The 26838-nt window shown below is 46.2% G+C and overlaps 2 protein-coding genes across 3 annotated transcripts; both read left to right on the top strand.

Moving 5' to 3' along the window:
• The first annotated feature begins 355 nt into the window (after nucleotides 1–355).
• On the top strand, nucleotides 356–7699 carry ube2g1a (ubiquitin-conjugating enzyme E2G 1a (UBC7 homolog, yeast)). Its single transcript, XM_026998583.2, has 6 exons — nucleotides 356–532; nucleotides 3698–3800; nucleotides 4158–4255; nucleotides 4859–5037; nucleotides 5250–5377; nucleotides 6823–7699. The coding sequence occupies exons 1-5, from the start codon at nucleotides 487–489 to the stop codon at nucleotides 5334–5336; spliced, it is 513 nt and encodes a 170-aa protein (XP_026854384.1). The 5' UTR covers nucleotides 356–486; the 3' UTR covers nucleotides 5337–5377; nucleotides 6823–7699.
• Nucleotides 7700–9403: 1704 nt separating this feature from the next.
• Nucleotides 9404–26737, top strand: ankfy1 (ankyrin repeat and FYVE domain containing 1). 2 transcript variants are annotated; one of them, XM_035526976.1, is made up of 25 exons: nucleotides 9404–9452; nucleotides 11513–11717; nucleotides 12113–12231; nucleotides 12402–12537; nucleotides 12905–13028; nucleotides 18507–18656; nucleotides 19054–19219; nucleotides 19335–19539; nucleotides 19620–19688; nucleotides 19830–20029; nucleotides 20151–20248; nucleotides 20387–20597; nucleotides 20719–20817; nucleotides 20937–21090; nucleotides 21213–21381; nucleotides 21477–21595; nucleotides 22165–22321; nucleotides 22638–22838; nucleotides 23133–23309; nucleotides 23778–23925; nucleotides 24053–24143; nucleotides 24297–24421; nucleotides 24647–24793; nucleotides 24937–25027; nucleotides 25148–26737. In XM_035526976.1, the coding sequence occupies exons 1-25, from the start codon at nucleotides 9443–9445 to the stop codon at nucleotides 25278–25280; spliced, it is 3504 nt and encodes a 1167-aa protein (XP_035382869.1). In that variant the 5' UTR covers nucleotides 9404–9442; the 3' UTR covers nucleotides 25281–26737. The 2 variants fall into 2 exon arrangements, with proteins under 2 accessions (XP_035382869.1, XP_035382870.1); XM_035526977.1 differs by lacking the exon at nucleotides 9404–9452 and adding an exon at nucleotides 9459–11157.
• The last annotated feature ends 101 nt before the right edge of the window (nucleotides 26738–26838 follow it).

The following is a 26838-nucleotide window of genomic DNA, read 5'->3' as shown; positions in this document are numbered from 1 at the left end:
GAAACAACTTATTCTACCTTAACAATAAAACTAGTTCATTTCAGATGCATCACAGTGACAATGTCTGAATAACGTTTTGTATCAATTCAGCACTTCTAATTCTTAATTAACTAGAATGAAGAAACAATTACTGTGTAGATATACGTCTTTCTAATTTCCAACATCAACATCAACATCAAAATCTAATGTAGATATTCCGCCTACAGTAATCTAGTACCATTATCAACTGAAGCTCGATCTCCACGATGTTCATTTTATTCCAAATAAATGCCTTTGTTTGGCACATGCGCGAACGCAACGCCCATAAGTGCCCTCGAGCTCTCTTTTCTCGTGGCTTCATCGCAAACACGGCGCATGCGCTTGCCGGATCAGAATGTTGAGCAAAACGGACTAGAAGCGACGGACAGACACCGACGATATTTATTGGCCGCTTTTCCTCCTTAGTTTAGTAAACACCTATCGATTCAGAATACAATATATACAACAATGACGGAGCCCCAATCAGCACTGTTACTCAGGAGACAGCTAGCAGGTAATTTGTAAGACTGTTGGCAAGTGATTGATACAAATGAAGCTAAGCTAGCAGCAAACCGGTGTTCCTCCAATTGCTTGTGGGAATCCAAGCTAACTAGCTGGCAGGCTAAGCTAACCTAGCTAACTAATCAGTCCACATCGGCCCTGTAAGCCTCTTTGTTTTCATGCACAAAATTATGAATACCGTGTATGAACCTACGCTGTTAGAAGATGTATGCTAATTTTCCTTCAAGTATGTTCAGTCGAATTTATTGGGTTTCAAAAGACTTTAAAACTTCAGCTAAATGCCTTAGTGTCAGGCTGGTTTCACAGAAATGGGCCCTGTCCGAACAGCGGTGCTGGCTTAGCAGCCGGCCGGCAGCATCTTCGCTTTCCTTGCTAGTTGACTAGCTAGCCTGTTAGCCAGCTAACAGGGTATATATTGTGGTCTGTCTAGCTACAGCTAGCTGGGTAGCTATCAGGACTCAGTCTTTCTTTTCTTCATTCGCTCACCAGGCCTCAGTATCTTTATTTTAGGTCATCGTAATGTGATTGATCGCGATTGCAGTCGCCGTGTGATTGTGTTGTATAAGCCCGACAACGACTTTATTGTGTGGCATAGCTACTGTGTGACAATTATCTGCTGTAGTAGGGGTTATCAAGTCCCTTTGTTTTTCTCATCCTAAAGCTAACCAGCTAGCACGCTAAAGTTAGCACGCTAGTGCTAGCGAGTGTCTCGGTCTCTAGCCATATGGCTGTTCATCAGATAACCAGTAAGTCGAGATCTCTAGCCGCAATCAAATTACATCTAGCTAGAAGACTTTCCAGAAGATTTCCGGACTGTAACATACTTTGAATTGCAGCTTATCGTTGACCCAAGGTGTTCATCTTTGCTATGCCGTTTTAGATTGTTTTTGGTCGCCTTTGTTTAACACTCACAGTGATTGGGCAACCTAATCCATGAGTGACAGTTTAGCTGCTAGCTCACACAAGGCAACGAGGTATTTCTAGACCTGCCCACCATTGCGTTGGGCCCCCATGTGGACGGTAGCCACACACACACACACACATACCAATTAGTGAGTCTTTGCAAAATGCACATTTTCATAATCGCGTTGAATTTCCATTCTTACTCCAGTTTAGCCAGAAGAGTAAGTGTTGTGTAATGTTGGCAATGATACCTCACATCACCCTTTAGCAGCAGCATAAAGCTCAATAAAGTGGCCCCCCAACAGAATTGCCACACACGCGTAGTCAGTGTGGGTATTTCTTGCCAAATGTTCGCAACTGAGGTCGAGCACCTCCTAAGCCTGTCTTGGCACCATGCCAGAGACTTGCCCTGCCTGGGGACCATGCAAAGAAGAGAACCTTGGGTCTGTGGACAGCCTCCAGACTTGCTCGTGTTCATTCCGCTTTCTAGCAGGAGCTCTCAATAACAGACCGACCCCTGGCAATCAGTCGTGTTCTCTCTCTGTAATGTCAGAATAGTAAACCCATCACACCACCGTTGTCCCCTTTGCTGTTGTCTGTGTTAGTGAAGGGGAAACAAGACAAACAAAATTGCTTTTTATTTTGCACCAAAACGTGCACCAAATGGGATGCCATGAAACGAGTAGCCAAGAGGCAAAGCAGCTGCTTGATGTTGCCCCCCAAAATGTAACTGGTCAGTTCTGAAAATCTGAGAAGCCAAATACTGTTCTCATCTTTTTCTATACTTTAGTCCCTGATGAATTAATTGTTTGCTCTGAAAAAGGGGGAAACGTCTGCTTTAGCTTTCTTCGTGCCCTACGAACCAGATCTGCCTTTGTCTTTCTTCTCTGGCTAATCAATGAAATGTCAGTAAGCTTTTGCCTTAAGGGTATTTTTTGGACAACAGCTTTGGTTTTACCTAGAGATGGTGCAGTGCCATTTTTTCAGTATCAATCTGATACTGAAATCTTGCATTTGACACTTGCCCGATACCAATCTGATTTATTTTCATTAAAAACACTCAGGAGCTGTGCTTCTGTTGTTTGGGTGAAATGTCTTTTTTTGTTGTTGTTGTTTTTGTTTTTGTAGGTGCATCATATGCTAAATTTTACATGTCATGCATAGACATGCTGGATAAATATAAACAGAAACTTTGTTGACAAATCTCTCTCTCTCTCTCTCTCTCTCTCTCTCTCCCCTCAGTATGGCTGCCTCGCTTATTACCGAACTCCTGAAATTTAGTTCGTATGCGTTTTTATCTCATGACTGAATGCAACTTTAATTCCACATCAATGTCATTTTGACCTTTTTCTCTTCCTTGTGAATTTTAGCAGTAAATCACTATTCTACTTGCTGAACACCAGGACAGTGGGCAGGTGGAGAGCGGCTACTTGTACTAAGAGTCTCTCTTGTCTCAACCTCGCTTGCATCCAATAGAAGTGTAATTGGATAATAATTACAAGATGGTTATTCTTTCTAACTGGAAGAAAAACCTGTGGCTAATTAGTTTTGGTTTGGTCTGCTCTTTGTAAGCATGAGCACGTGCTACGGCGGGTTCCAGACCCGAAGCTCATGACACTTGCGCTTGGCCAGAGGTCGTGCACGGATTTACCCCAAGAGACTGGCCATCTGAGATGGAGCACAGACACAAACGGGAGTATGACCTCTCTGATCTGAGATCAGGGATGAATGCTGTCTTTATGGGTTAGTGCAAAGGGGGTGTAGTCATAGGTCAGTGTGGAAAAGCGATGCCACTGCTAGAAGCTGCTCTACTGTATGGTTCAGGTGTGGAAGCCTTGTATTTGCAAACTGGACTAACTGAAGTTACATTTTGTCACAGATCCCAAATCTCTATCATGTCTCCAGAAACATCAGAAGCTTAAAGCTGTAGATCTGTCTATTTTGTTTTAATCTAATCATGTTGAAATCCATCCTTCCATGTTTCAAATGCTTTCAGAAAGCTCACTTTTATTCCACATTTCAAACACTTTTGGGAAAAGTCATTTTCATTATAGTAACTCCAGAAATTGCAGAAGTGTTATGAAGTAATAATTTTTATTTTGTTTTTTTTGTTTTTTAGGGAGAGGTGGCTTGGTGTGGGTAACCAGAGTATGGTTACCAGAGTATGGTTACCAGAGTATGGTTACCAGAGTATGGTTACCTATGGAAACTCTGCCGATCCAGATTATTTGAGAAATCTTTCTCTCCCTTTCAGAATTGAACAAAAACCCAGTGGAAGGGTTCTCTGCAGGACTAATAGATGATAATGACCTGTACAGATGGGAAGTGCTAATAATTGGTCCTCCTGATACACTGTAGTAAGTACAACTAATCTGCTGTATTTACCAACTCCCATGTCATTGCGGTCAGGGATAGGATTTTGGGGTTAGGCATATAATCTTTATAATATAAATTAATATAAGCAAAATATAAATTGGTGACTCTTTCTTTGACTCTTTAAAAGTTAAAGGACTGGTAAGAAATCAAGGTGATGCCTGATGGACTCTGTGTGTGTTTTAAAATGTATTATTTTATTTTTAATACCATCATATATTCAGCTAGACCTGCACTGTGCAGGAATCTCAGTGGGCAGTAAAGGACAAGGGTGATTTTGCAACTGGAGATCAGACCTTCTGAGACGTGTTTGCTGATGATGCCATGTTTTGTGTCTACAGCGAAGGCGGCGTGTTTAAAGCCCATCTCACGTTTCCCAAAGACTATCCTCTCAGGCCTCCCAAAATGAAATTCATTACGGAGATATGGCACCCAAATGGTAAGAATGATTTCAGCTTCTGGGACCAGTTACTCCCACAGTCCTGAACTGGAAGAGGATCGCATTCTTTGTTTGTTGAGACGAGTGTGATCGACCTGTGCTGCCTACTGTGTACCCTGCCAGCAGAGACATGAAATTCCACATTTGATCTTATACTTTGAGGGTCAACCTATGTTAGGGTGTCAAAGGTGGTGTAATGTACTTTGCGTTTAAGCCCAAAAATAAGTGGCCTTGTAAAGAATAAGGCCTGTTAAACCTGGTTTTCAAATGAGATGCTTTTCTTGTCAAAAATGTAAAATGCATGGAAGAGCTGATGGTGATGTACCAGTTTGCGTCAGATTAGATTGAACACATTAAGGTTACACTGGAAGAATGCCTCTCATTTACTGTTCCTGTAAAATAATTATTGTTTCCAATGTGGGGTCAGGATCATTAGGTCCTGTTACTGCTTGTTTATTCCACTTTTCCTTATGTAGTCCTATTTCCGAAATCAAAGAATGTATGCTTCATTATATATATGCTTCATTATAATTGACTTCTTTCTTTTCTGCTGGTACCTAAAGTGTGGGACCTTTTTTTTCTAATTTTCTCCTTTGTTTCCAGTGGACAAGAACGGCGATGTTTGCATTTCTATTCTGCACGAGCCGGGGGAGGACAAGTACGGCTACGAGAAGCCTGAGGAGCGCTGGCTCCCCATCCACACCGTGGAGACAATCATGATCAGCGTCATCTCCATGCTCGCCGACCCCAACGGAGACTCCCCCGCCAACGTGGACGCCGCAGTAAGTCGCCGTCGGCGTTTTCAGAGTGGCCTACTTCCGGAAAAGGAGCTTTTCTCCTTCAGTCTGTATGGCGTAACCTCTGTATCAAAGTCTAATCATAACGGTGATTAAAGTGGTTGCAGGAATAGTAATGGGATATTTTACAATCAGTTTGTTTCTTTTATTTATCTGGTTTTATGCGTCAATTTTTAATGATCTGTTTTACATTTCAGAAAGAGTGGAGGGAAGATAGGCACGGTGAATTCAAACGGAAAGTTGCCCGTTGTGTACGAAAGAGCCAAGAAACTGCCTTTGACTGACTGATATTCGTCCAGCAGCTTGTAGCGTCACTATTTTCAGGGTAAGCATTGTTTGCACTTTAACCATGTGTGTGTACAGCAAGCTCTCATGGCTTTCCTTTTTTTGGGGCATGGCTCAAAAAAACTGCTTTGAGAGAAAAAGAAGGCTGTCAAATTCTACTGCAGTCAGAGAATGTCATTAATATGGTGTCTATAGTTCATAAACAAATGATAAACAGAACCTGTCTGGGGTGGAGGGTCAAACCCCAGTGAGTCTAAAGCCATTAGTCACTCTGCGTGTACGGCTTTGCTGCTGGTTGCATGCGAACCTGTTTGAACAAGTTCAACGGAACCTCAGTTGACATCCAGTTTAGAAAGACTGCCATTTGTATTATCTGTGCTTTAAATTATAACGCGGCCTGAAACCGAATTTGTCTTCCCTCCCCGAGATGGTTTTTAAGAGACAAAGCAAATATTCACTTTTCTGCTCAAGTTTTGAAAAGCTAAAGGTATTAGCTGAGATGCTTTCATTTCGACATTAGAGCTGTATGTGGACACCTAACCTTCATGCCTTTATCAGCTTGTTGGACATCAAATTCCAAAACCATGGTCATTACTATGGAGTTTCGTTTAGGCCACCGGAGTTCCTCCCCATCAAACTCAACAAACTAGGTCTTTATGGACCTCGCTTTGTGCAGAGGCAGTCATGCTGGAACAGGAAAGGGCTTAACCCAAACTGTTCCCACACAGTTGAAGTGTATAATTGTCCATAATGTCTTTGAAAGCTGTAGTATTAAAATTACCCTTCACTAAGGGGTCCCAACCCTGAAAAACAGCCCCACACCATTATCCCTCCTCCACCAACCTTTACTGTTCCAGAGTTTGGTGGCAGTGTTGCTTTACATCACTTGAGCTGATGCTCAGTGTTGTGCATAGTGACCTTAATGTTGTGCTATGCTCTGCCATGGACACCCATTTCAGGAAGCTTCCAACCTCATTTCATGGGTTGATTTTTAGGCATTATGTGCTTCACAACCCTGTGGCCCTGCTCTAGGAGTTTGCACAGTCTCCTGCTCTAGGAGTTTGCAGTCTTCTGCTTTATGGAATAACTGGTTCTCCTAGACACTTCCATTTTCACAATGATCCCACTTACAGTTGACCAAGGTAGAATTTTCACAAACTGATTTGAGGCAAAGGTGGCACTCTGTGACAATGATGCATTTAAACTCACTGAGCTCATATGTATGACCCAATCCATTGCCAATGTTTTGTCTATGGAGAGTGCATGACTGTGCTTGGGTTTACACCACACCTGTTAGAAATGGTTGACAAACACCTGAACTCAATAGTAAGGGGGGGTTGTACACATACTTTTGGTGTGGGTGTGCAGTAAATTTGTCCAGTGTGAATGTTCCCTTCAGTTATACATGCAATGGGGTTAACATATTGTGCAGTCTGTTCCTGTGTCCTTTCAGATTTGTGAATTTTTGGTTTTGTCTCCCAACAGGTCTCCAGTCGAGAAACATGGAACTGTTTTTCTGCACTCTACCACCCTATTGCCGAACTCGTCTTGATTGAACGTTGGCAGAAACAGGCTGGCATTGATAGGCTGCAATAGAACAATAACGGCTCATACAGATATGGACGGAACATGCCAGTTTAAGTGCCAACATCAAAAAAGGAAGAAAAAAAACAGAAGTGGAAAAACCACAAGATTTTTACGCAAGTCTATGAACTGATACAACTTTCAGGAAAGAAATTGTAAAGACCTGTAAATAGCACAGACATAACTGGATAATATATTAAACTGTTCCTATACATCCAGCAAGACATTTAGTACCAAATAAATAGCGCTTTCTGTAGTTAGAGTCCTGTCAAAATCTTAAAGAGTATAGTTAATTTTCCCCTCCCTGCAAGCCTACATCTAGTGTGAGTCAGTTTTTTTTACAGGTCATGTGGAGAGGCAAGGTTTACAGAAGTGGAAAGTGGAAAGGCTTCTTCCTCTTAGGTCTTCTGTGTCTGGGAGCCTCACAATGACAAATGAACTAGGAACAACAACAAAAAAGACAGCAGAAAGGCATGTTTTCATCGTTGGCACGTGGACGGGTCTTTGTGTTTTCGGGTTCGGGGTGGGAGGTTGTGATTGGCAGTACTATTGTTGGATTTTATATAGTGCGCATGTCACATTTGGGACACCTTTTCGCTTAGTGGACACTTCGGGTCAACGATGGGTAAGCCACTGGTCATCTAGAACACGCCTCCTTTGTTTTTGGGAGTGGGGAAGGGCTTGGGGAGAGTCCTGGCCGGTGGCTGTGGACGTGTCCTGCTGAGCACAGGGAACGCGCTCTATGGGCTTTTACAGCCTTGGCGAAGAGGGAGCCCGGCAAACATGGCGGCCTGCATGTGTGTGAGTGAGCACGTAGGTATTTAAGTTTGTCTTTCTTTTCAAAAGTGCCTCCGACTGAAACGGCTTGGCTTGCTGCACTTCCCGCGTCGAATCAGGAGCCCAAGGGTGAGACATGGAGAGTTCCCTGCACCCCTCAAGCTTGGTGTGCTTGTGTGAATTGCTTTATTTTATAACCCTTTGTACCAGCATTATGAATTCTTAAAGGTATCGATAATTTGGTGTAGCAATAAACCCCCCCCCCCCCCCCCCCCCCCCCCCCCGGCCATCCACCAGTATTCAGTAGACATAAGATGGGGACACGGTACCTTTGTTTTGCATAAACTCCCATTATTTTAGCAAAATCTTTTGCAGGGCTTTTTTTCCCTTTTGTGTGGTGTCATAGGATTTGTTAAGCATGCTTTAATTGTAGGTTTCTCTCAAGCGGTTCTGGGATTTGTATTGAAGTGCGCGTGTGTGTGCGCGCGCGTGTGTGTGCGTATTCAAATGGCGTATGAATGTGTTTTGTTTTGGTTTTTTTTTCCACTGTTATTCTTCCCAAAATCCTTTATTCTTGGTTTAATTTTATTCTTGCTCCAACAGACTACTGCAGTTTCTCTTGCCTAATGTACAAAGACAAAATACTGATGTATATTTTTCATGTTATGGAAGCTGTCACCTTCTGTAGTGAGTTCTTCTGAAATATAATTTTTTTCCAATATTTCTTTGGGTCTGTTGTCTTACTGAATAAGTCCTTTTAAATGTTCCACCAAAGCGGAGAATGCAAATATTTAATGCTTGTTCAAATTAAGTCAAAATAAACATGACATAATGATCATAGAGGTGATTACAAGAGAAGTAGGTACATCTGAATACATTTGTAATGTGCAAGTTGTTTTTCCCCCTTTATTTTTGAAGAAATGCTGCCGGTTGCAGTAATTGTACACTGTAAAGGTACATGGAAGAAACAGCATCAGATACTAAAAATATTAATGTAATATAAACGTGCAGTGCGTTATGAATGTGTAAAGATCAATATAAGCGATGTTACTGTATCACTATAAACTTAATGTTAATACACAACGTCTGAGCAGTCTCCTCGTGATTACATAAAAAAAATCTTTAACGACCGTAGAGGTGTTTACCTGATTGCCGGTTGTCCGTTACTGATACTTTTTACCGTGGTCTTAGAAAATGACGTAATGACCATTAGATTCAGGATGTTTTTTTTTTTGTGGTTGTCTTTTAATCATGGAAGATGAATTAGCCATGAAAATGTTATATTGATTTCTCTGTCCTCTGTCTTGAATGAAATATTCCATTACGCACTCAGTATTTGTTTCTGTCATAAAGAAAATCAAGTGGTGGCAGGTTCCGTGGTGCTCCATGGATTTTAGTTTGAAGCGTTCACATAACAGCGGTAACCTGACCTTAATATGGTTAGTAAAAGCTGTTTTCCGACAATATCCCATATATCATTCTTATGGCTACCTGCAGGTAGTGTCTGCAGTGCATGGGCTATATTTATATGCATTAAAAAAATTATGCTGTACTTCTTTGTTTAAAATCAATTTATATCCATGACGTTTCCAATGATTAAGTGTTCTTGCCAATAATATTTGTCGGTGTTACAGGTTTGACTCCACAGAAAAGTCTATGCTGATTAAATATCTCGCTCCTCCCAAACTCATCCTAACGTTTCTCCATCCTCTCGCGATAGGACACGACCAGCCACGGATCCAACATGGCGGACGGTATGAAAATGATTACTTGCATATTTTCACGCCCTTTCTGTTTTAGATGTTGAACGAATTACCTGTTGGCATGGACAAGCATGTCTGTACATGCATTTGCGTAAGGTTTTGAGTTAAATTAACATATATATTTATCATCGCAATGACCAGTTTAATTATTGCGTCTTATTTTCTCCAAGACTGCTAGCTAGCGAGGATGGCTATCCATGTAGCGTTAGCACAGCTAACTGGACTCTCTGCAAGTAAAGTGGTGGGCTGGGCGGTGGTTGTGGTAAATTGGCCGGGTGGTTGTAGAAACCAGAATAAAATGCAGAATAAAAAACCGGGATTTTTCGAGAAATTTGTCGTAATTGACTGGTTTGTTCAGACTCTAAAAAGCAGTATGAGTTCACGTTAAATTGGGCTAGAATCAACAATTGTTTTCAGAGAACATAACGGTACTCAGTCTCCATGTTTATTCGCCATTTATTCGGTGTGGGATAAGACCTTAATTTCTGGCCACCGTGATACCACGGATTACCTTGCGCTGTATTACATTTCAGGCACATTAGAAATGCGCTGAAGCTCGAAGAGCACGTTTAAAACGCCGGAATGGTGTCTGGATTACCGTACGTGATCCGATCATGCGAGGAGTGCGTGGGCGCAGTTCTTTAATGCATTTAGACTTGTTATTAATGTAAATGTTATATAAAAAGACGTGGTGCAGCTAACGGCTACTTTTGATTAGCCTCCAATAAAATGTGCGTTGTATTGTATCTGTGTGGCCCAGATATTGCGGTTTCTTTTATCTGAACCTACGTGTCCAGCCAGATCTGTTGACAATCACGCAAAGCCTCTTTAATGGTTCAATTTTATTCAATATAACCGCTTTATGGTCTTGGAGAATACTTGAAATGACGTTTCATACGCATAGGGAAAATTAACCAACACATTCAACCGTAACTAAGTAAACTGGCATACTTAAAAGTGAACGTTTGAATATTTATGACTTCTAAATTATAGTTTGTTTTTTTCATTATACGTTGCTCAGGATGTGTTGATTGCATAATCAGGTCATTGTGCACTGCAGGCTGCCATGCCTTTAAAATGCTTTATAGTGCCTAATGATCTCCCAAGGAACAAGTCTGTTAACTGCATTTCTTACAGGGCAAAACTAAAACAAAATATAAAAAACCAATCTGTTGTTTTGACAGTCTTAATGGATTGTTGATACTAGTGGTTAGAGCCTATTACACTGTAATTATAATGGATATAATGGTGTGTTATGTTCCCCCTTTCCCTAATGCTAAGTTTCTTGTTTTTTGTTTCATACCATTTGTCATTGTGTTTGTAGACCAAGTCAGGTGGTTAGGGCCAGGGCAGGGCAAAGGTGAAGTGTCTCCTCAGCATTCTGCGGAATAACTAACGCACACAGACACACTGGCACAAATGAGGAAGGAAGCGGCGGGAGGTGCAGAGTTTGCACTAAGCAGTGAAATCCCAAGTCTTCTCGCGTATGGGAAGCAGTCACATACAGGATGCTGCCGTCGTGCCATGTTATTTTTTCCTTTCTTTTTTTGAATGTGCCACCAAAGGCATGTACATGTATGTATGTATGTATGTAGGCAAGATCGACACAGACTGAAATGTTGTTTCAGCGTTCACAGACTTTACAGACTGAAAGGGGAAAGCTGTTAAGACTTACCCATGAATCCTGGGACGTAAGGTGTGTTCTGCCGCATTCCTGTGTCTTAATCGTGTTTGGGAAACGCAGTCACAGCAACATGTCAGAATCAAATGTAATTGCCCATTAGGTCTCGCAGATAGTGTGTCTGTGCTCAGGAAGTAGTTTCCATCCAGGCTGTTGAGTTGTAGTTTTTCTCTTATCTTGGTCTGTCCCTGTTTTGTTCTCTCTCTCTCTATTGTTGACATTTCTTCTACACCTCTGTGCATGTGTATGTGCACGCATGTGTGTGCATACACACCTTACCCTATTTCTGGCCTTTGTTACTTTTTTTTTTTCTTTCTCTTTGGTTTTCCTTTTGCATCCCCCCCCCCCCCCCCCCGTTCCCACTCCACAGAGGAGGTGCAGAAGCTGCAGAAGCACCTGTCCCTGCTCCGGCAGGAGTACGTCAAGATGCAGCACAAGCTGGTGGAGACGGAGAGGAGGTGCTCGGTGCTGGCCGCCCAGGCCTCCGGTCGAGGCTCACCCTCCCAGTCCGGCGACTCCTTCATCAGCCGCTTGCTGACCATCGTGGCCGACCTCTACCGGCAAGAACAGTACAGGTGGGCGCTGGTAGTTGTAGTCGTAATATTTACATAAGAATCGAGTACGATTTAAGGAACAACAGTTGATGCAAAGGACCAGTGTTGAGGCCGAGACTGAAAAATAAGGCTCCGATGTTCTTTCCACGACTGTGAGCTGCATTGTCGAGGCCCAGGGTAAACGGCTTCAAGCTTTTCGTGCGTCCGAGCTGGTTCTTTTAGCTTTACACCTCGTGAGAATTTAGGGAAAATGTTGAACTTGGTGCATCCCCTGTTTTGAAGTGTGACCTGAGGTAGAGCCTCGAGCTCGTTTTTTGAATGGCTTTCAAAAAGTTCTATCAGCTTCACTGTTTCACAAATGCGGCCTTGCGTGAGTGGTGAACCCACACGTCTTGAATTGTGGTTCAATGTTGCAGCGACCTAAAGGTGAAGATCGGGCAGGAGTGGCTCAGTGCGCACAAGTTTGTGCTGGCAGCCCGCAGTGACATCTGGAGCCTGGCCAACCTAGCCTCCATCTCCGAGCTGGACCTATCAGGTGAGTGGGCGGCGTGCTTCTGTGCATTTCGAATATGGCAGTAACGTAGCCATTTAGCCCACACGGAGCGAGAGGGCATTGCGTTCGACAATGAAACGCGTTGAAAGCCATCTCTCTGGCTGAGTGCTTGTTCTCTGTCCTCTGTCCCTGACCGACGGCCGTGCCCTCAGAGGCCAAGCCAGAGGTCGCCATGGCGATGCTGCGCTGGGCCTACACAGACGAGCTGGAGCTGTGCGAAGATGATGCCTTTCTCATTGACCTTATGAAGTTGGCAAACCGATTCCAGCTCCACCTCCTGCGAGAGAGGTGGGCGGCAGGGGGTGGGGGCCGTGGCCAGGCAGGTGGCACAGGGAGCAGGGTCAGGTGCAAGCAGGTGATTGAGGAGACGGGGCGAGGGCCAGGGGGACGACTCGCAGTCCGCAGCTTTGCCTGGAGAACCTCCTGCTGTATCGAGGAAGCTGTGTGTGTGCGTCTGTTCAGGAACAAGCACAATTTAGTCTTTTAGTGTCTCGTGTTACACGCTGAGTATCTAAAGCTGAGTAAATGAGAAAATACAGTCAAATACATCAGAGCAGAACATGGTGCTCTCTTTAAATGACTACCAGCCGACCGCTGTCCAAGATACGTCTTTCTCTCTTGGCGTTTAAGAGCGTATTTTCCTCCCTGCATGTAGATGTGAGAAGGGAGTGATGTCCTCGGTGAACGTGAGGAACTGCATCAGGTTCTACCAGACGGCCGAAGAGCTGGACGCCACCACGCTGATGAATTACTGTGGAGAAATCATCGCCAGCCATTGGGTGAGTCAGTCTTCAGCTCTCGCTCCTCAGCGCCGCTGTGTCTCCCTGCCTTCTGCATGTTCAGGCTTTATCTCTGTGCACTGTAAACCCTCTGCTCTAGGGAGATTGTGTTCACTGTTCAAGTGACCTTAAGATTGCCCTTGTTTAATATCCTGATGAAGTTGTTTTTTTTTTTGTTTTTTTTGTTTTTTTTACATTTACGGCATTCAGCAGATGCTCTTACCCAGAGAGACTTACAAAAGAACTTTATCATCTACTCAAAGACTGTGTCCTAGTCAGTACAGTAGGTTAGAGTCAAAGATAAAGTTGAACTAGAATACTCCTGAAATACAAAAATAAATGCTTTTTAAACCCTCTATCCAAGTTGGGGTATTTACAATGTTTGCAGTTGGATTCTTTTGGGGAGCAAATATGCTGATTGTATTTTTCTTCACATTTATAAAGAAGCTGCAGTCAGTTGACCCATTTCTTTGGTAGTGTGTACAGGGGCTCAGGGCACAGGCCTTTTTCATCATTAAGCCAGCTTGTGCACATACTATGCAGGGTCTGTCAACAAGAGCTTCGTAATTTCTAAATTAGGATATTTAAGACACCCATCTGGGCAAGATGTTCATACAGTGCCACCAAGTAGTATTCAACCCCCTGCAGATTTAGCAAATTCAACAAGTTGCAAATGATTGAGTCTTCAAACTTTGAACAAGAGTAGCATTAATTAACAGATGCCTAAATATTACAAACAAAAAGTACAAGTTGCTCAATTAAATTATAATACATTTTAAACATAAAAATTAGGGTCAATTATTACTCAACCCCTAGGTTTAATATTTTGTGGAATAACCCTTGTTTGCAATTACAGCTATTTAACGTTTTTAGACCTGATCAGGCCGGCACAGGTCTCTGGAGTAATCTTGGCCCGCTCCTCCATGCAGATCTTCTCCAAGTTGTCTAGGTTCTTTGGGCATCTCTTGTGGACTTTGACCTTGAGCTCCTTCCACAAGTTTTCAGTTGCGTTAAGGTCACGAGACTGACTAGGCCACTGCAACACTGATCTTTTCCCTCTTAAACCAGGCCTTGGTTTTCTTGGCCGTGTGCTTGGGGACGTTGTCCTGTTGGAAGATGAAATGATAACCCATCTTAAGATCCATGATGGAGGAGCGGAGGTTTTTGGCCAAAATCGCCAGGTAGGCTGTTCTATCCATCTTCCCGTGGATGCGGACCAGATGACCGGGCCCCTTGGCCGAGGAGCAGCCCCACAGCATGTTGTTGCCAGCACCATGCTTGACTGTAGGGATGGTATTCTTGGGGTCATATGCAGTGCCATCCTCTCGCCAAACGCCCCGGGTGTGGTTGGCACCAAAGACCTCAATCTTGGTCTCCTCAGACCAGAGAACCTTGAACCAGTCTGCCTCAGAGTCCACCAAGTGATCATGAGCAAACTTTAGACAGGCCTTGACATGACACTTTGAAAGTAAAGGTACCTTACGGGCTCGCCTGGAACGGAGACCATTGCAGTGGAGTACGTTACTTATGGTATTTATTGAAACCAATGTCCCCACCGCCATGAGATATATTCTCCAGAGCTCCCTCCTTGTTGTCCGTGAGTCAGCCTTGACCGTTCGGACAAGCCTGGCCTCAGCACGGGAAGACACTTTGAAAGGCTGTCCAGGCCGTGGAAGGTTAACAGTAGTTCCATAAGCCTTCCACTTCCGGATGATGCTTCCAACGGTGGAGACCGGTAGGCTCAGCTCCTTGGAAAGGATTTTGTACCCCAGCTTTGTGACCCTCCACAACTTTGTTTCTGATGGCCTTGGAATGCTCTTTAGTGTTTCCCATGTTGACCATATATGAGTGCTGTTCACTTGTTTGGGGAGGGGCTTTTATAGTCAGAAAAGGCAGGAAAACACAGAAAATTAATCCAAGCATGTGAAGCTCATTGTTCTTAATACCTCATCTTCTTAATACTTGAGGGAACTACTTCTTAATACTTGAGGGAACCAAACAGAATTCTGGTGGTTTGAGGGGTTGAATAATAATTGGCGCTCTGGTAAACTGCCAAAAAAAAAACAAAAAACCCCGGAGAAATAGAATCGATCATAGGTTCAAATCCTTACTCCAAATACACGGGATGTATGTATCAAGATTAATACAATGCTGAATACCGTACCCTCAGCCTTTAATACCATGCTGAATACCTTTCCCTCAGCCATTAATACCATGCTGAATACTGTACCCTCAGCCATTAATACCATGCTGAATACCGTTCCCTCAGCCATTAATACCATGCTGAATACCGTTCCCTCAGCCATTAATACCATGCTGAACACCGTTCCCCCAGCCATTAATACCATGCTGAACACCGTTCCCCCAGCCATTAATACCATGCTGAACACCGTTCCCCCAGCCATTAATACCATGCTGAACACCGCTCTCTCGGCCATTTAATACCATGCTGAACACCGTTCCCTCAGCCATTAATACCATGCTGAACACCGTTCCCTCAGCCATTAATACCATGCTGAACACCGTTCCCTCAGCCATTTAATACCATGCTGAATACCGTTCCCTCAGCCATTTAATACCATGCTGAATACCGTTCCCTCAGCCATTTAATACCATGCTGAATACCGTTCCCTCAGCCATTTAATACCATGCTGAATACCGTTCCCTCAGCCATTTAATACCATGCTGAATACCGTTCCCCCAGCCATTTAATACCATGCTGAATACCGTTCCCCCAGCCATTTAATACCATGCTGAATACCGTTCCCCCAGCCATTTAATACCATGCTGAATACCGTTCCCTCAGCCATTTAATACCATGCTGAATACCGTTCCCCCAGCCATTTAATACCATGCTGAATACCGTTCCCTCAGCCATTTAATACCATGCTGAATACCGTTCCCTCAGCCATTTAATACCATGCTGAATACCGTTCCCTCAGCCATTAATACCATGCTGAACACCGTTCCCTCAGCCATTAATACCATGCTGAACACCGTTCCCTCAGCCATTTAATACCATGCTGAACACCGTTCCCTCAGCCATTTAATACCATGCTGAATACCGTTCCCTCAGCCATTTAATACCATGCTGAATACCGTTCCCTCAGCCATTTAATACCATGCTGAATACCGTTCCCTCAGCCATTTAATACCATGCTGAATACCGTTCCCCCAGCCATTTAATACCATGCTGAATACCGTTCCCCCAGCCATTTAATACCATGCTGAATACCGTTCCCCCAGCCATTTAATACCATGCTGAATACCGTTCCCTCAGCCATTTAATACCATGCTGAATACCGTTCCCCCAGCCATTTAATACCATGCTGAATACCGTTCCCTCAGCCATTTAATACCATGCTGAATACCGTTCCCTCAGCCATTTAATACCATGCTGAATACCGTTCCCTCAGCCATTTAATACCATGCTGAATACCGTTCCCCCAGCCATTTAATACCATGCTGAATACCGTTCCCTCAGCCATTTAATACCATGCTGAATACCGTTCCCTCAGCCATTTAATACCATGCTGAATACCGTTCCCTCAGCCATTTAATACCATGCTGAATACCGTTCCCTCAGCCATTTAATACCATGCTGAATACCGTTCCCTCAGCCATTTAATACCATGCTGAATACCGTTCCCTCAGCCATTTAATACCATGCTGAATACCGTTCCCTCAGCCATTTAATACCATGCTGAATACCGTTCCCTCAGCCATTTAATACCATGCTGAATACCGTTCCCTCAGCCATTTAATACCATGCTGAATACCGTTCCCTCAGCCATTTAATACCATGCTGAACACCGTTCCCTCAGCCATTAATACCATGCTGAACACCGTTCCCTCAGCCATTTGAATCCACACTGGGATTCACTCTGCCATTAATGGATATTAATCATCCAACGATTTTGTGTCTTTAATAATATCACTTATAGTGAAAAGTGAGTTTCTTTAAACTTCATATCATTGTTGCTGGTTCTATCATATGGTAGCATGTCATCTGCATAAAGAGATGATTTATGAGCTTTTATTTATTTCAGTTCCATTTATGTTATCGTCATCGCTAATGAGCTGTGCTAATGGTTCAATACTAAAAGTGTACAGGAGGTGTGAGAGAGAGCAACCCTTAATGTAAATCTCTGTGGTCTATACCCTGTGGAGCTGAGCAGTGTTTGTATTTGGGTGTGGGTGTATCCAATTTATGAAATTGGGTCAAAATGCAAACTTTTAACTTTTTAAAATTTTTAGTGCTTAAAATAAGTATTTCTATGCTTCATGATCAAATGCCTTTTTGGCATCTAACGATGTGATTATTGTTGTCTTCCCATGCCAATTTAAGTAATCTGATATTTTTCAATAGTATCTTCCTGCATTCTGTAGTGATATTGGCCTATGGAATTGGTATTCAGTAGTGATATTGGCCTATGGAATTGGTATTCAGTAGTGATATTGGCCTATGGGATTGGTATTCAGTAGTGATATTGGCCTATGGGATTGGTATTCAGTAGTGATATTGGCCTATGGGATTGGTATTCAGTGGCGTCTTTACCTTCTTTATGCATTACCACTGTGCTTGCTTCTCTCCAGGAGGTGGGCATAACCTTTGACTAAAATGCACACGTCTTTTAAAGGTTTTGTAAAACTCATGAATAAGTCCATCCGGTCCTGAACTTTTATTGTTTTTCAGATTGGAGATTACCTGCTTAATTTCCCATTCCTCTATTGATTCATCTACTTCTTTATTCAGTGGACCTCTTAATTTTGTCAATTTTCCATCTTTCAGGAACATTACACATTTTACATCCTCAGAGCGAGTATTTGAGTTATTACATAGGCATTTGAAAGACTGCGAAAGTTGCTTCTTGGCTTTGTGTTTCTACTAGCCAGGACTGTGTTTCTAACAGCTCCGTTTTGGTTTATTGCCAGCACAATCATTATCCTTTCACTAAACATCTCGTAGATTTTCCTTTTAAATCCGCTCATGGCTGTGCTCTGTTCTTTGTGTGAGACGGTGGCCCACAGTACCAACCCCTCCTACGATGAAGCCTCTGTCCCAGATCTGTCCTTGATACCCAGGACCGTTTTATGACCCCCCCCACCCCCCACCCCCAAATCTCCATGAGGACAACCTCACCAATCATCAAGGTGACATCCGAGATCTGGGCACGTCAGCAGACGGAGTCATTAGCTGCACCAGCTGCCGTTGCACGACAGCCACTTCCTGCGCGCTGCCTCTTGCTCTGTTGATTTAAGTTTAATCACCCAGACCTTGGGATTTGGGGGTGGGAGGGGACCAGCCACACAGAGCGAAGAGTGACAGCGGAGTAGATGAATCTATTTTAGAACGATGCATCCGGACGTGTGAGGGCAAACCGTCTCATACGTTACGTGTGCGGCCCTCACGGCTCTGTACACCCTACGGTAAACTGAACATGTCGTCACCCTCCAACTCCCTCCTCTGTGTGGCAGGACGACCTGAGGAAGGAGGACTTCAGCACCATGAGCGCCCAGCTGTTGTACAAGATGATCAAATCAAAGACGGAGTTCCCCCTCCACAAAGCCATCAAGGTGGAGCGGGAGGATGTGGTCTTCCTCTACCTTATAGAGATGGATGCTCAGGTACACACGCACACAGAACAGATTAAGACCGCCGCCAAGGTCCTTCATATTCCTGCGTACAGTTTCTAGTGTTTGCTCAGTGTTTGGAGAATCTCATGAATATGAATGTGGAAAAATTAAAAATGTATGATATGTATATGAATTAATGAGGTTATGAATATGTATGGAATGAAGGTGAGACTGTGTCTCCTGTTGTTTTCAGGGAGCTCTTTTGATGTATTTGGTCAATCTTTTTTTTGGGGGGGGGGTTAACAGAGCTATAAAACCACATTTCTGGTGATGAGAAACTTTGTCCTTTGCCTTCAAACTCGACAGCCTAAAGTACAGGAGAAGAATTAAATGCAGGTGAAACCAAATCGGAGTAACGTGTAAAATGACATCTCCCGGGCTCTCTCAGTTACCAGGGAAGCTGAACGAGTTGGACAATAACGGGGACCTGGCCCTGGACCTGGCCCTGTCGAGGAAGCTGGAAAGTATCGCCACCACGCTGGTAAACAACAAAGCAGATGTAGACATGGTGGACCAGAGTGGCTGGAGCCTCCTGCACAAGGCCATCCAGAGAGGTACGAATGCCGAACACTTCCTCCTTCTCTAGTCTGTCGTGCCTCTGAATCGCGACTGCCGTAGTTGCGATGACGTAAATGATGATCTTCGTCGCATGCGAACGTTCCGCTCCAGGAGACGAGTTCGCCTCCACCTTCCTGATCCGACACTCGGCCCAGGTCAACGCGGCCACCGTGGGTGCCGTGGAGACGCCCCTGCACCTCGTCTGCTCCTTCAGCCCCAAGAAACACAGCGGCACCGTGATGAGTGGCATGGCCCGCATTGCCGAGGCCCTGCTTCACACCGGCGCCAACCCTAACATGCAGAACAGCAGGGGACGGTGGGTAACGTAGTTCCAATTCCGACGTGTAATTGATCTCTTTCCTGAAATGACTCTTTGCTTTATTTCCTGGCCTTCAGGACGCCGTTGCATGAAGCGGTGGTGTCAGGAAATGATCCGGTCTTCAACCAGCTCCTGCAGTGCAAACAGTGAGCGCCTGCTTTTTTTTCTTCTTTTTTTTTTTACCGGATCGCCGAATCCATGTCTAATCCCGCTTACTTCATACACAAACGACAAAATAGCCCGTGCCGTTTTTACTTCCTGTCCTGACCCACCCCCTTCCTGCTCAGGCTGGACCTGGAGCTCAAGGACCATGAGGGGAGCACAGCCCTGTGGCTGGCCCTTCAGTATATCACAGTGGCTTCCAAAACGTCCGTAAACCCCTTCGAGGACGATGTGCCCGTGGTCAACGGCACCTCATTTGACGAGAATAGCTTTGCGTCGCGGCTCATTCAGAGGGGGAGTGACCCGGACAGTCCAGATGTCTCAGGTAGGGAGAACATATAGTTTTCCAGAGCCTATGGCATAATGGCTTTGGCATGAAGAACCGAATGTGGGCAAAACCATGGTGTTCGTGGTGAGCCTTTTAACTGGTGGGCCTTTTGCTTTAGGAAACTGCCTCATGCAGAGGGCAGCCCTCGCGGGCAGCGAAGCAGCCGCCATCTTCCTGGCCACCCACGGGGCGAAGGTCAATCACGCCAACAAATGGGTGAGTGTTTTCCGAGGACGCCTCCCGCCTCTGATGGCAAATTTATGTCGTCTGTGAGATTTGGCACTGCATTAGCGATACTTAAGCTACCCACGTGCACCTCTCGTTGTCTCCGTGCGTTTGTCCGCGGGAGCGCAGGGCGAGACTCCACTCCACACGGCCTGCCGCTGCGGCCTGGCCACTCTGACAGCAGAGCTCCTGCAGCAGGGCGCCAACCCCAACCTGCAGACCCAGAGCGCCCCGCCCGACAGCGGGGAGTGCGGCCCAGGCGTGTCCTCGCAGAGCCCCCTGCACATGGCCATCGCCCACAACCACCCCGACGTGGTGTCTGTCATACTGGAGCAGAAGGGTAGGGACTGGTGGACTGGAGGTTGCCCAGTAACACCTCGCAGAAGTGCCCGCGCGTTGCGTGAGCCGCTGCCCCGTGAGACGCTAAGCTGTCCGTTCTTGACCTTTCTTTTCGCCCTCAGCCAATGCCCTCCATGCCACCAACAACCTGCAGATCATCCCAGACTTCAGCCTCAAAGACTCCATGGACCAGACTGTGCTCGGCCTTGCGCTCTGGACAGGTACTCGAGAGCAGGGCCCGCCAGCTGTAGCTTGCTTAGCGTTCCTTGTAGGGTAACGGCAGGGTACACTCGTACTATTACTGCGGCGGCAATGACCAAACGCTTGTGTGGGTTGCCAGGAATGCACATCATCGCCGCCCAGCTCCTGGGGTCCGGCGCGGCCATTAACGACACCATGTCGGACGGCCAGACTCTCCTGCACATGGCCATCAAGAGGCAGGACAGCAAGAGCGCCCTCTTCCTGCTGGAGCACCAGGCGGACATCAACGTCAGGTACACGCCTCGGGCGTTCTCCTCCTTTCGTGGAGGGCGTTGGGCATCGTCTTTCCCAACCGCTGCCAGCTCTAGCCAGTTCCCCCCCCCCCCCCCCCTTTAAAGGTGCCCTCCTCCCCCAGGACACAGGAAGGCCAGACTGCCCTGCAGCTGGCCATCAGCAACCAGCTCCCCCTGGTGGTGGATGCTATCTGCACACGCGGAGCAGACATGTCAGTGGTGGACGAGAAGGGAGACCCTCCCCTGTGGCTCGCCCTGGAGAACGGCCTGGAGGACATCGCCTCCACGCTGGTGAGCAGAGCGACGCTGGTGTTTTGTCTCTGTTTGTGTCTGATACGATACGCATGTCTCCTAAACGTTTCGCCCGTAACCTCGGCGGCCGGCAGGTCCGGCACGGATGCGACGCGACGTGCTGGAGCACGGGCCCCGGGGGCTGCCAGCAGACGCTGCTGCACAGAGCCATCGACGAGAACAACGAGGTCTCCTCCTGCTTCCTCATCCGCAGGTGCGCACCTGGGCCCCTCTGCTCATTCCCGCAGTGTGTGCTGGGGGCTCTCCCTCACATAAGGACACACACACACACACACACACACACACACACACACACACACACACACACACACACACACACACACACACACACACACACACACACACACACACACACACACACACACTCCCCTCTTGAGGCTGAAAGTTCTTTTAACCTGGAAGCTGCAGCACGGTTGTGCAGCATAGTTCAGCATAGGTAGTAGTTTGTTGGGACAGTGGCGTACACACAGACCCGTTGATATCGCTCTCGCGCGCGTAGTCCGAGGAGCAGTGGTCTGTTTCTCTTTTTCCATGGTTCCATCAAGACTTGCTAAACCCAGAGATACGAAGTAATCTTAAGCCCAGTAGCTCTAACATTACATCACAGCCTGAGCCCCTGGGACAACAGAAGAAACAGATAGGCCAACAGGATTTACTTATAGTATGTATATTTGTCTGTGTGTGTGTGTGTGTGTGTGTGTGTGTGTGTGTGTGTGTGTGTGCGCGCGCGCGCGCGTGCGCCTGTATGTGTTTCGCTCTCAGTGGCTGCGATGTGAACAGCCCACGGAGGCCAGGGCCCAATGGGGAGGGTGACGAGGAGGCGCGGGATGGCCAGAGCCCCCTGCACCTGGCCTCCTGCTGGGGCCTGGAGGATACGGTGCAGTGCCTCTTGGAGTTTGGCGCCAACGTCAATGCGCAGGTCTGAAAATTCCTTTGAGGTTGTTTGGTTCTGTTGTTGCCTCTAAGGTGATCTGAAGGCTGACTGTGGCAGAGGTGGACAGTTCAGTTTCAGAAAGCAAAATAAAAGTCCTCCTCAGTATGTAAAATTAATTTGTGAATTATAGGAACTCAAAGAAAGACTTTTTTTTTTTTAAACCTGAACTACACTTCTGACCACTGGCAACCACATTAATGACACAGTTTCTTGGTAGTACCAGTTTTCACATCACTGCTTTGTCACCGAGGACGTAGATAGATAACAGAGGAGAGCGCGCGCTTATGTCTGTGATCCGCAGGACTCGGAGGGGCGTGCCCCCATCCACGTGGCCATCAGCAACCAGCACGGCATCATCATCCAGCTGCTGATCTCCCACCCAGACATCCGGCTGAGCCTGCGAGATCGGCAGGGCTCCACGCCATTCGCCTGCGCCATGACCCACAAGAACAACAAAGCAGCTGAGGCCATCCTGAAGAGGGAGCCTGGCGCTGCCGAGCAGGTGGGGGCAGGGGTGCAGGGGTCGGGGTCACCCAGCCGGCCCGCAGGGGTCGGGGTCACCCAGCCGGCCCGCAGGGGTCGGGGTCACCCAGCCGGCCCGCACCTTTGCCGTCTCCCGACCCCTAGCATGGCCATTTTCAGGAATTCAGCGATTCTCAGCTCTTTTGATTGCTCCGTTATCGGACCAGGAGAGAGCAGTAGACAGTCTCAGTCGAGGGAACGCGTCTGTCGCTTCCTTCTCCCTCCCCTCCGATACCCCTTGACTGCATTCCCCCTCCCCCCACTTCCTCCTCAGGTGGACAACAAGGGGAGGAACTTCCTCCACGTGGCCGTACAGAGCTCAGACATCGAGAGCGTGCTCTTCCTCATCAGCGTGCAGGCCAACGTCAACTCACGGGTGCAGGACGCAGCCAAGCTCACCCCATTGCACCTTGCCGTGCAGGCCGGCTCCGAGATTATCGTCCGCAACCTGGTGAGGGGCAGGGCCACGGGCTAGGGGTGAGGCGGGGCAAGGGCGGAGGCAAGTACATGTACATGGAGAACTGGGGGGGGCCTCCAGCAATTTGTGGCATTATAATCTTCTTGAGGCCCATAATTCAGTTTGGTCTGGTTGAATTAATGCCACACCAGTTGCCTAGCTCTCAGATGGTGGTGGTTGTTTTGTCCCAGCAGTTACTCTGTGTTTTCACTTTTAAATCATGTCGCACATCCATTGAAGTGATTTTATAGTGGAAACGTGCCATTAAATCACAGTGCCTGTTTAAGGCTGTTCTCGCTCAGTTACCTGTGTGTGTAATTAAATTTCTTTGTGTAGTAGTAAGGCTTTGGGGCTACTACATATTCTTGTGGTCAGTTTATTGAATTGCAGCATGGTTGATGGGTATATACATGTGACTTTGTGTGTGTGTGTGTGTGTGTGTGTGTGTGTGTGTGTGTGTAGCTTTTGGCGGGCGCCAAAGTGAACGAGCTAACCAAACATCGTCAGACGGCGCTCCACCTGGCAGCACAGCAGGACCTGGCCACCATTTGCTCCGTGCTGCTGGAGAACGGCGTCGATTTCACCGCCGTCGACGAGAACGGCAACAACGGTACGCTAAATGAGCACTGCCAGAACCCGAACAAACGAACGCAGCCTCAGTCTGGAGTTGCAGCATTAGCCGCTGGGCTATGGGTATGCGTGACGTGTTTGTCTGTATGTCTCTGCCCTGGCCTTAGCCCTCCACCTGGCTGTGATGCATGGGCGTCTCAATAACGTGCGCACCCTCCTCACGGAGTCCAACATCGACGCGGAGGCCTACAATCTCAGGTAGGACTCCTGACCACATCCTGGAAGCTCGCCAAAGCTTGGACGCAGCCTTTAACTGTCCACCATCTAAGTCCCTTGTCGGACTCTCATTATCGGAGACATGCTGCTTGGTGTCGTGCTCTGACACTGTCGATGTCTCTTTTCCACCACCAGGGGCCAGTCTCCGATGCATGTGCTGGGGCAGTATGGGAAGGAGAATGCAGCAGCCATCTTTGAGCTCTTTTTGGAGTGCATGCCAGAGTATCCTCTGGACAAGCCAGACAACGACGGAAACACAGGTTAGACTGGCCTAGTTCACAATTTACAGTTAAATGTTCATATCTAATGTATATCCCACCCCCCCTCCCCCCGCCATTAATGTATAAAAATATGTTCTCTCAGTGTACTACATAAGTACTGCGGAGTAGAAATGTGGGTGTGAGGTTTGCCAAAAGTGTTGAGTTTGACATTTTGACACCTGACACATTTTTACATGACGTCCCTGTCCCCTCGGGCGCCCTTAGTCCTCCTGCTGGCATATATGAAGGGGAACGCTAACCTGTGTCGAGCCATCGTGAGGGCAGGCGCTCGCTTGGGTATCAACAACAACCAGGGCGTCAACATCTTCAACTACCAAGTGGCCACCAAACAGCTCCTCTTCCGGCTCCTCGGTAAGGAGATCCGCGCCTCTGAGTCAGGGTTTAAAGAAGATGCAAAGGTCTGGAGTGGTTTGCTGCAAAAAATGGAACCGTACGTGTGTAGAATTGTGCGTAGTGTGCGAGCGCATCTCAGACCCTTTCCTGCCATGTTGCAGATATGCTGTCCAAAGAGCCCCCGTGGTGCGACGGCTCCAACTGCTACGAGTGCACCGCCAAGTTTGGGGTGACCACGAGGAAGCACCACTGGTACGTGCCCTGCCGGGCCTTTGATCGAGTCTTCAAATACACAGAAAACCTTTAACACGTCGCATCCCCGAGTGCCCCCCCCCATTCATCCTCGTCTCCTCGCCCCGCCCCATTTTCCAGCCGCCACTGTGGCCGCCTGCTCTGCCATAAGTGCTCCATCAAAGAGATCCCCATCATCAAGTTCGACCTCAACAAGCCGGTCCGCGTGTGCGACATCTGCTTCGACGTGCTGACACTAGGCGGGGTGTCCTAACAGGCCAGCAGGGGGCGCCATGGGAGAGACAGGCGCCAGCCACGCCGGACAAGTTTGAGCGAGAGGGAGAGAGAGAGTGGGGCGAGAACAACGGAAAGAGGCTGGAGGTGAGAGCCCTCGGACTAACTGTACGGAGCGCAGCCATTACTACTGTCGCAGTCTTTTCTGGAAATAAAACAAAAACATCCATAAAAAACGCGTGTGTTCTAGTAACGTTACCAACGTCTAACCAAGGATCAAAGTCAGAGTAGTAAAATGCCATTGAAGTGGAATTTGTAGACTTCGCAGGTTTTTTGTACCCGTTTGACGGAAAAAGAGACGGTGGGTTTGGGGGCGGCGGGCATGCTCCGAGGAATTGGCCAACCGTAAACATGATCCGACAACGCCGATGAATCGTCGCTCACCATTTTCCCATAAATCGATCTGAGATTTAAACACAGATCGCTCGGTTGGGGAAATTCACTGCTGGGTGTAAAGAGATGTAAATGAGGAGGTGGAGTGTCCCTCTGCTGAGATGGTCTGAAGCCTTAATCATGCGGGCCTGGGTTTAGCGCTGTCTTAGTCAAGAACAATGCATTTATATACATTTACTGTTTTCTAAGACGTCTCGAGGTCTGAGGAAAGGCCAAGTGTCCTGCAGGACTCGGGTAAGACTGAGCACCTAGTTAACTCCGCGTCACCCGCATTTCAGATGGGAACCGGAACGTGTTACTTGTTCTGCCGCCCCGTGTGATTTAATCTCAGCTGTGTCAATGGATTGTGCCACAGAAAGATCTGCATATTAAACACTTTATTTTTATTATTCCATTAGCATTTTTATATTCATGAAACACTCGTGGCTGGCTAAGCCAAGTCTCATTTTCTAACCCAATCAAAACTAAATTTAAAAACTCTTTCCTATGAAGTCTTAGAAACAGAGGTTGTTTGAAGTATGGAAATTAACTACAATGCCCATGCACATGTAATTTTATCAGGTCCATGATTCAATTACTGATCACCAAAAAAATACATTCCATTTAATCTTCTTTGGCCTTTTAATGTCTTTGCGAGATGTCACCTTAAGTTGCTCTATAATTAAAAAAAAAAAATTCAGTTGCAACACTAAATTGTTGCACCATCAGTTTTTTTTTATATATACATATTTTGAAAAGAAAAGGTGACAAGGATTAGAAGGGGGTCAGTCTACAATGTGTTCTAGGTAATGTTAAATTGTACAGTTAATTGTATAATATTTTTGATCACTACAACTGTTTTGTACTTAGATGCAGATTGTGCTTTTTCTGTTTTTGTCAACGTGACAAACCTAAAATCTCACCTCTGTTCAATCCTTTATGCACACTGTATCGTATCTGTATGCTCAGATATCTAGCCTGTCGCTTCCTCTAGTATCCTTTTCAAGAAAGGGAGGACAACTTTACATTAAGGCCATCAGACAATTAAAAAAATCATTTAAACTCTGCTTGTCTTAATTCTCTTCAAGTGCTTACCTACAAATGCAAAGAATATTACTGGTTTTTGTTTAGTTTGTGTTTTTTCCTGATGGGTGAAAACAAAAAAA

Source organism: Electrophorus electricus, chromosome 6 (genome assembly GCF_013358815.1).
Source record: "Electrophorus electricus isolate fEleEle1 chromosome 6, fEleEle1.pri, whole genome shotgun sequence".
NCBI classification, from domain to species: Eukaryota; Metazoa; Chordata; class Actinopteri; order Gymnotiformes; family Gymnotidae; genus Electrophorus; species Electrophorus electricus.
Note: the sequence above shows the minus strand (reverse complement) of the source record. Positions and strands in the feature narration are given on the sequence as shown.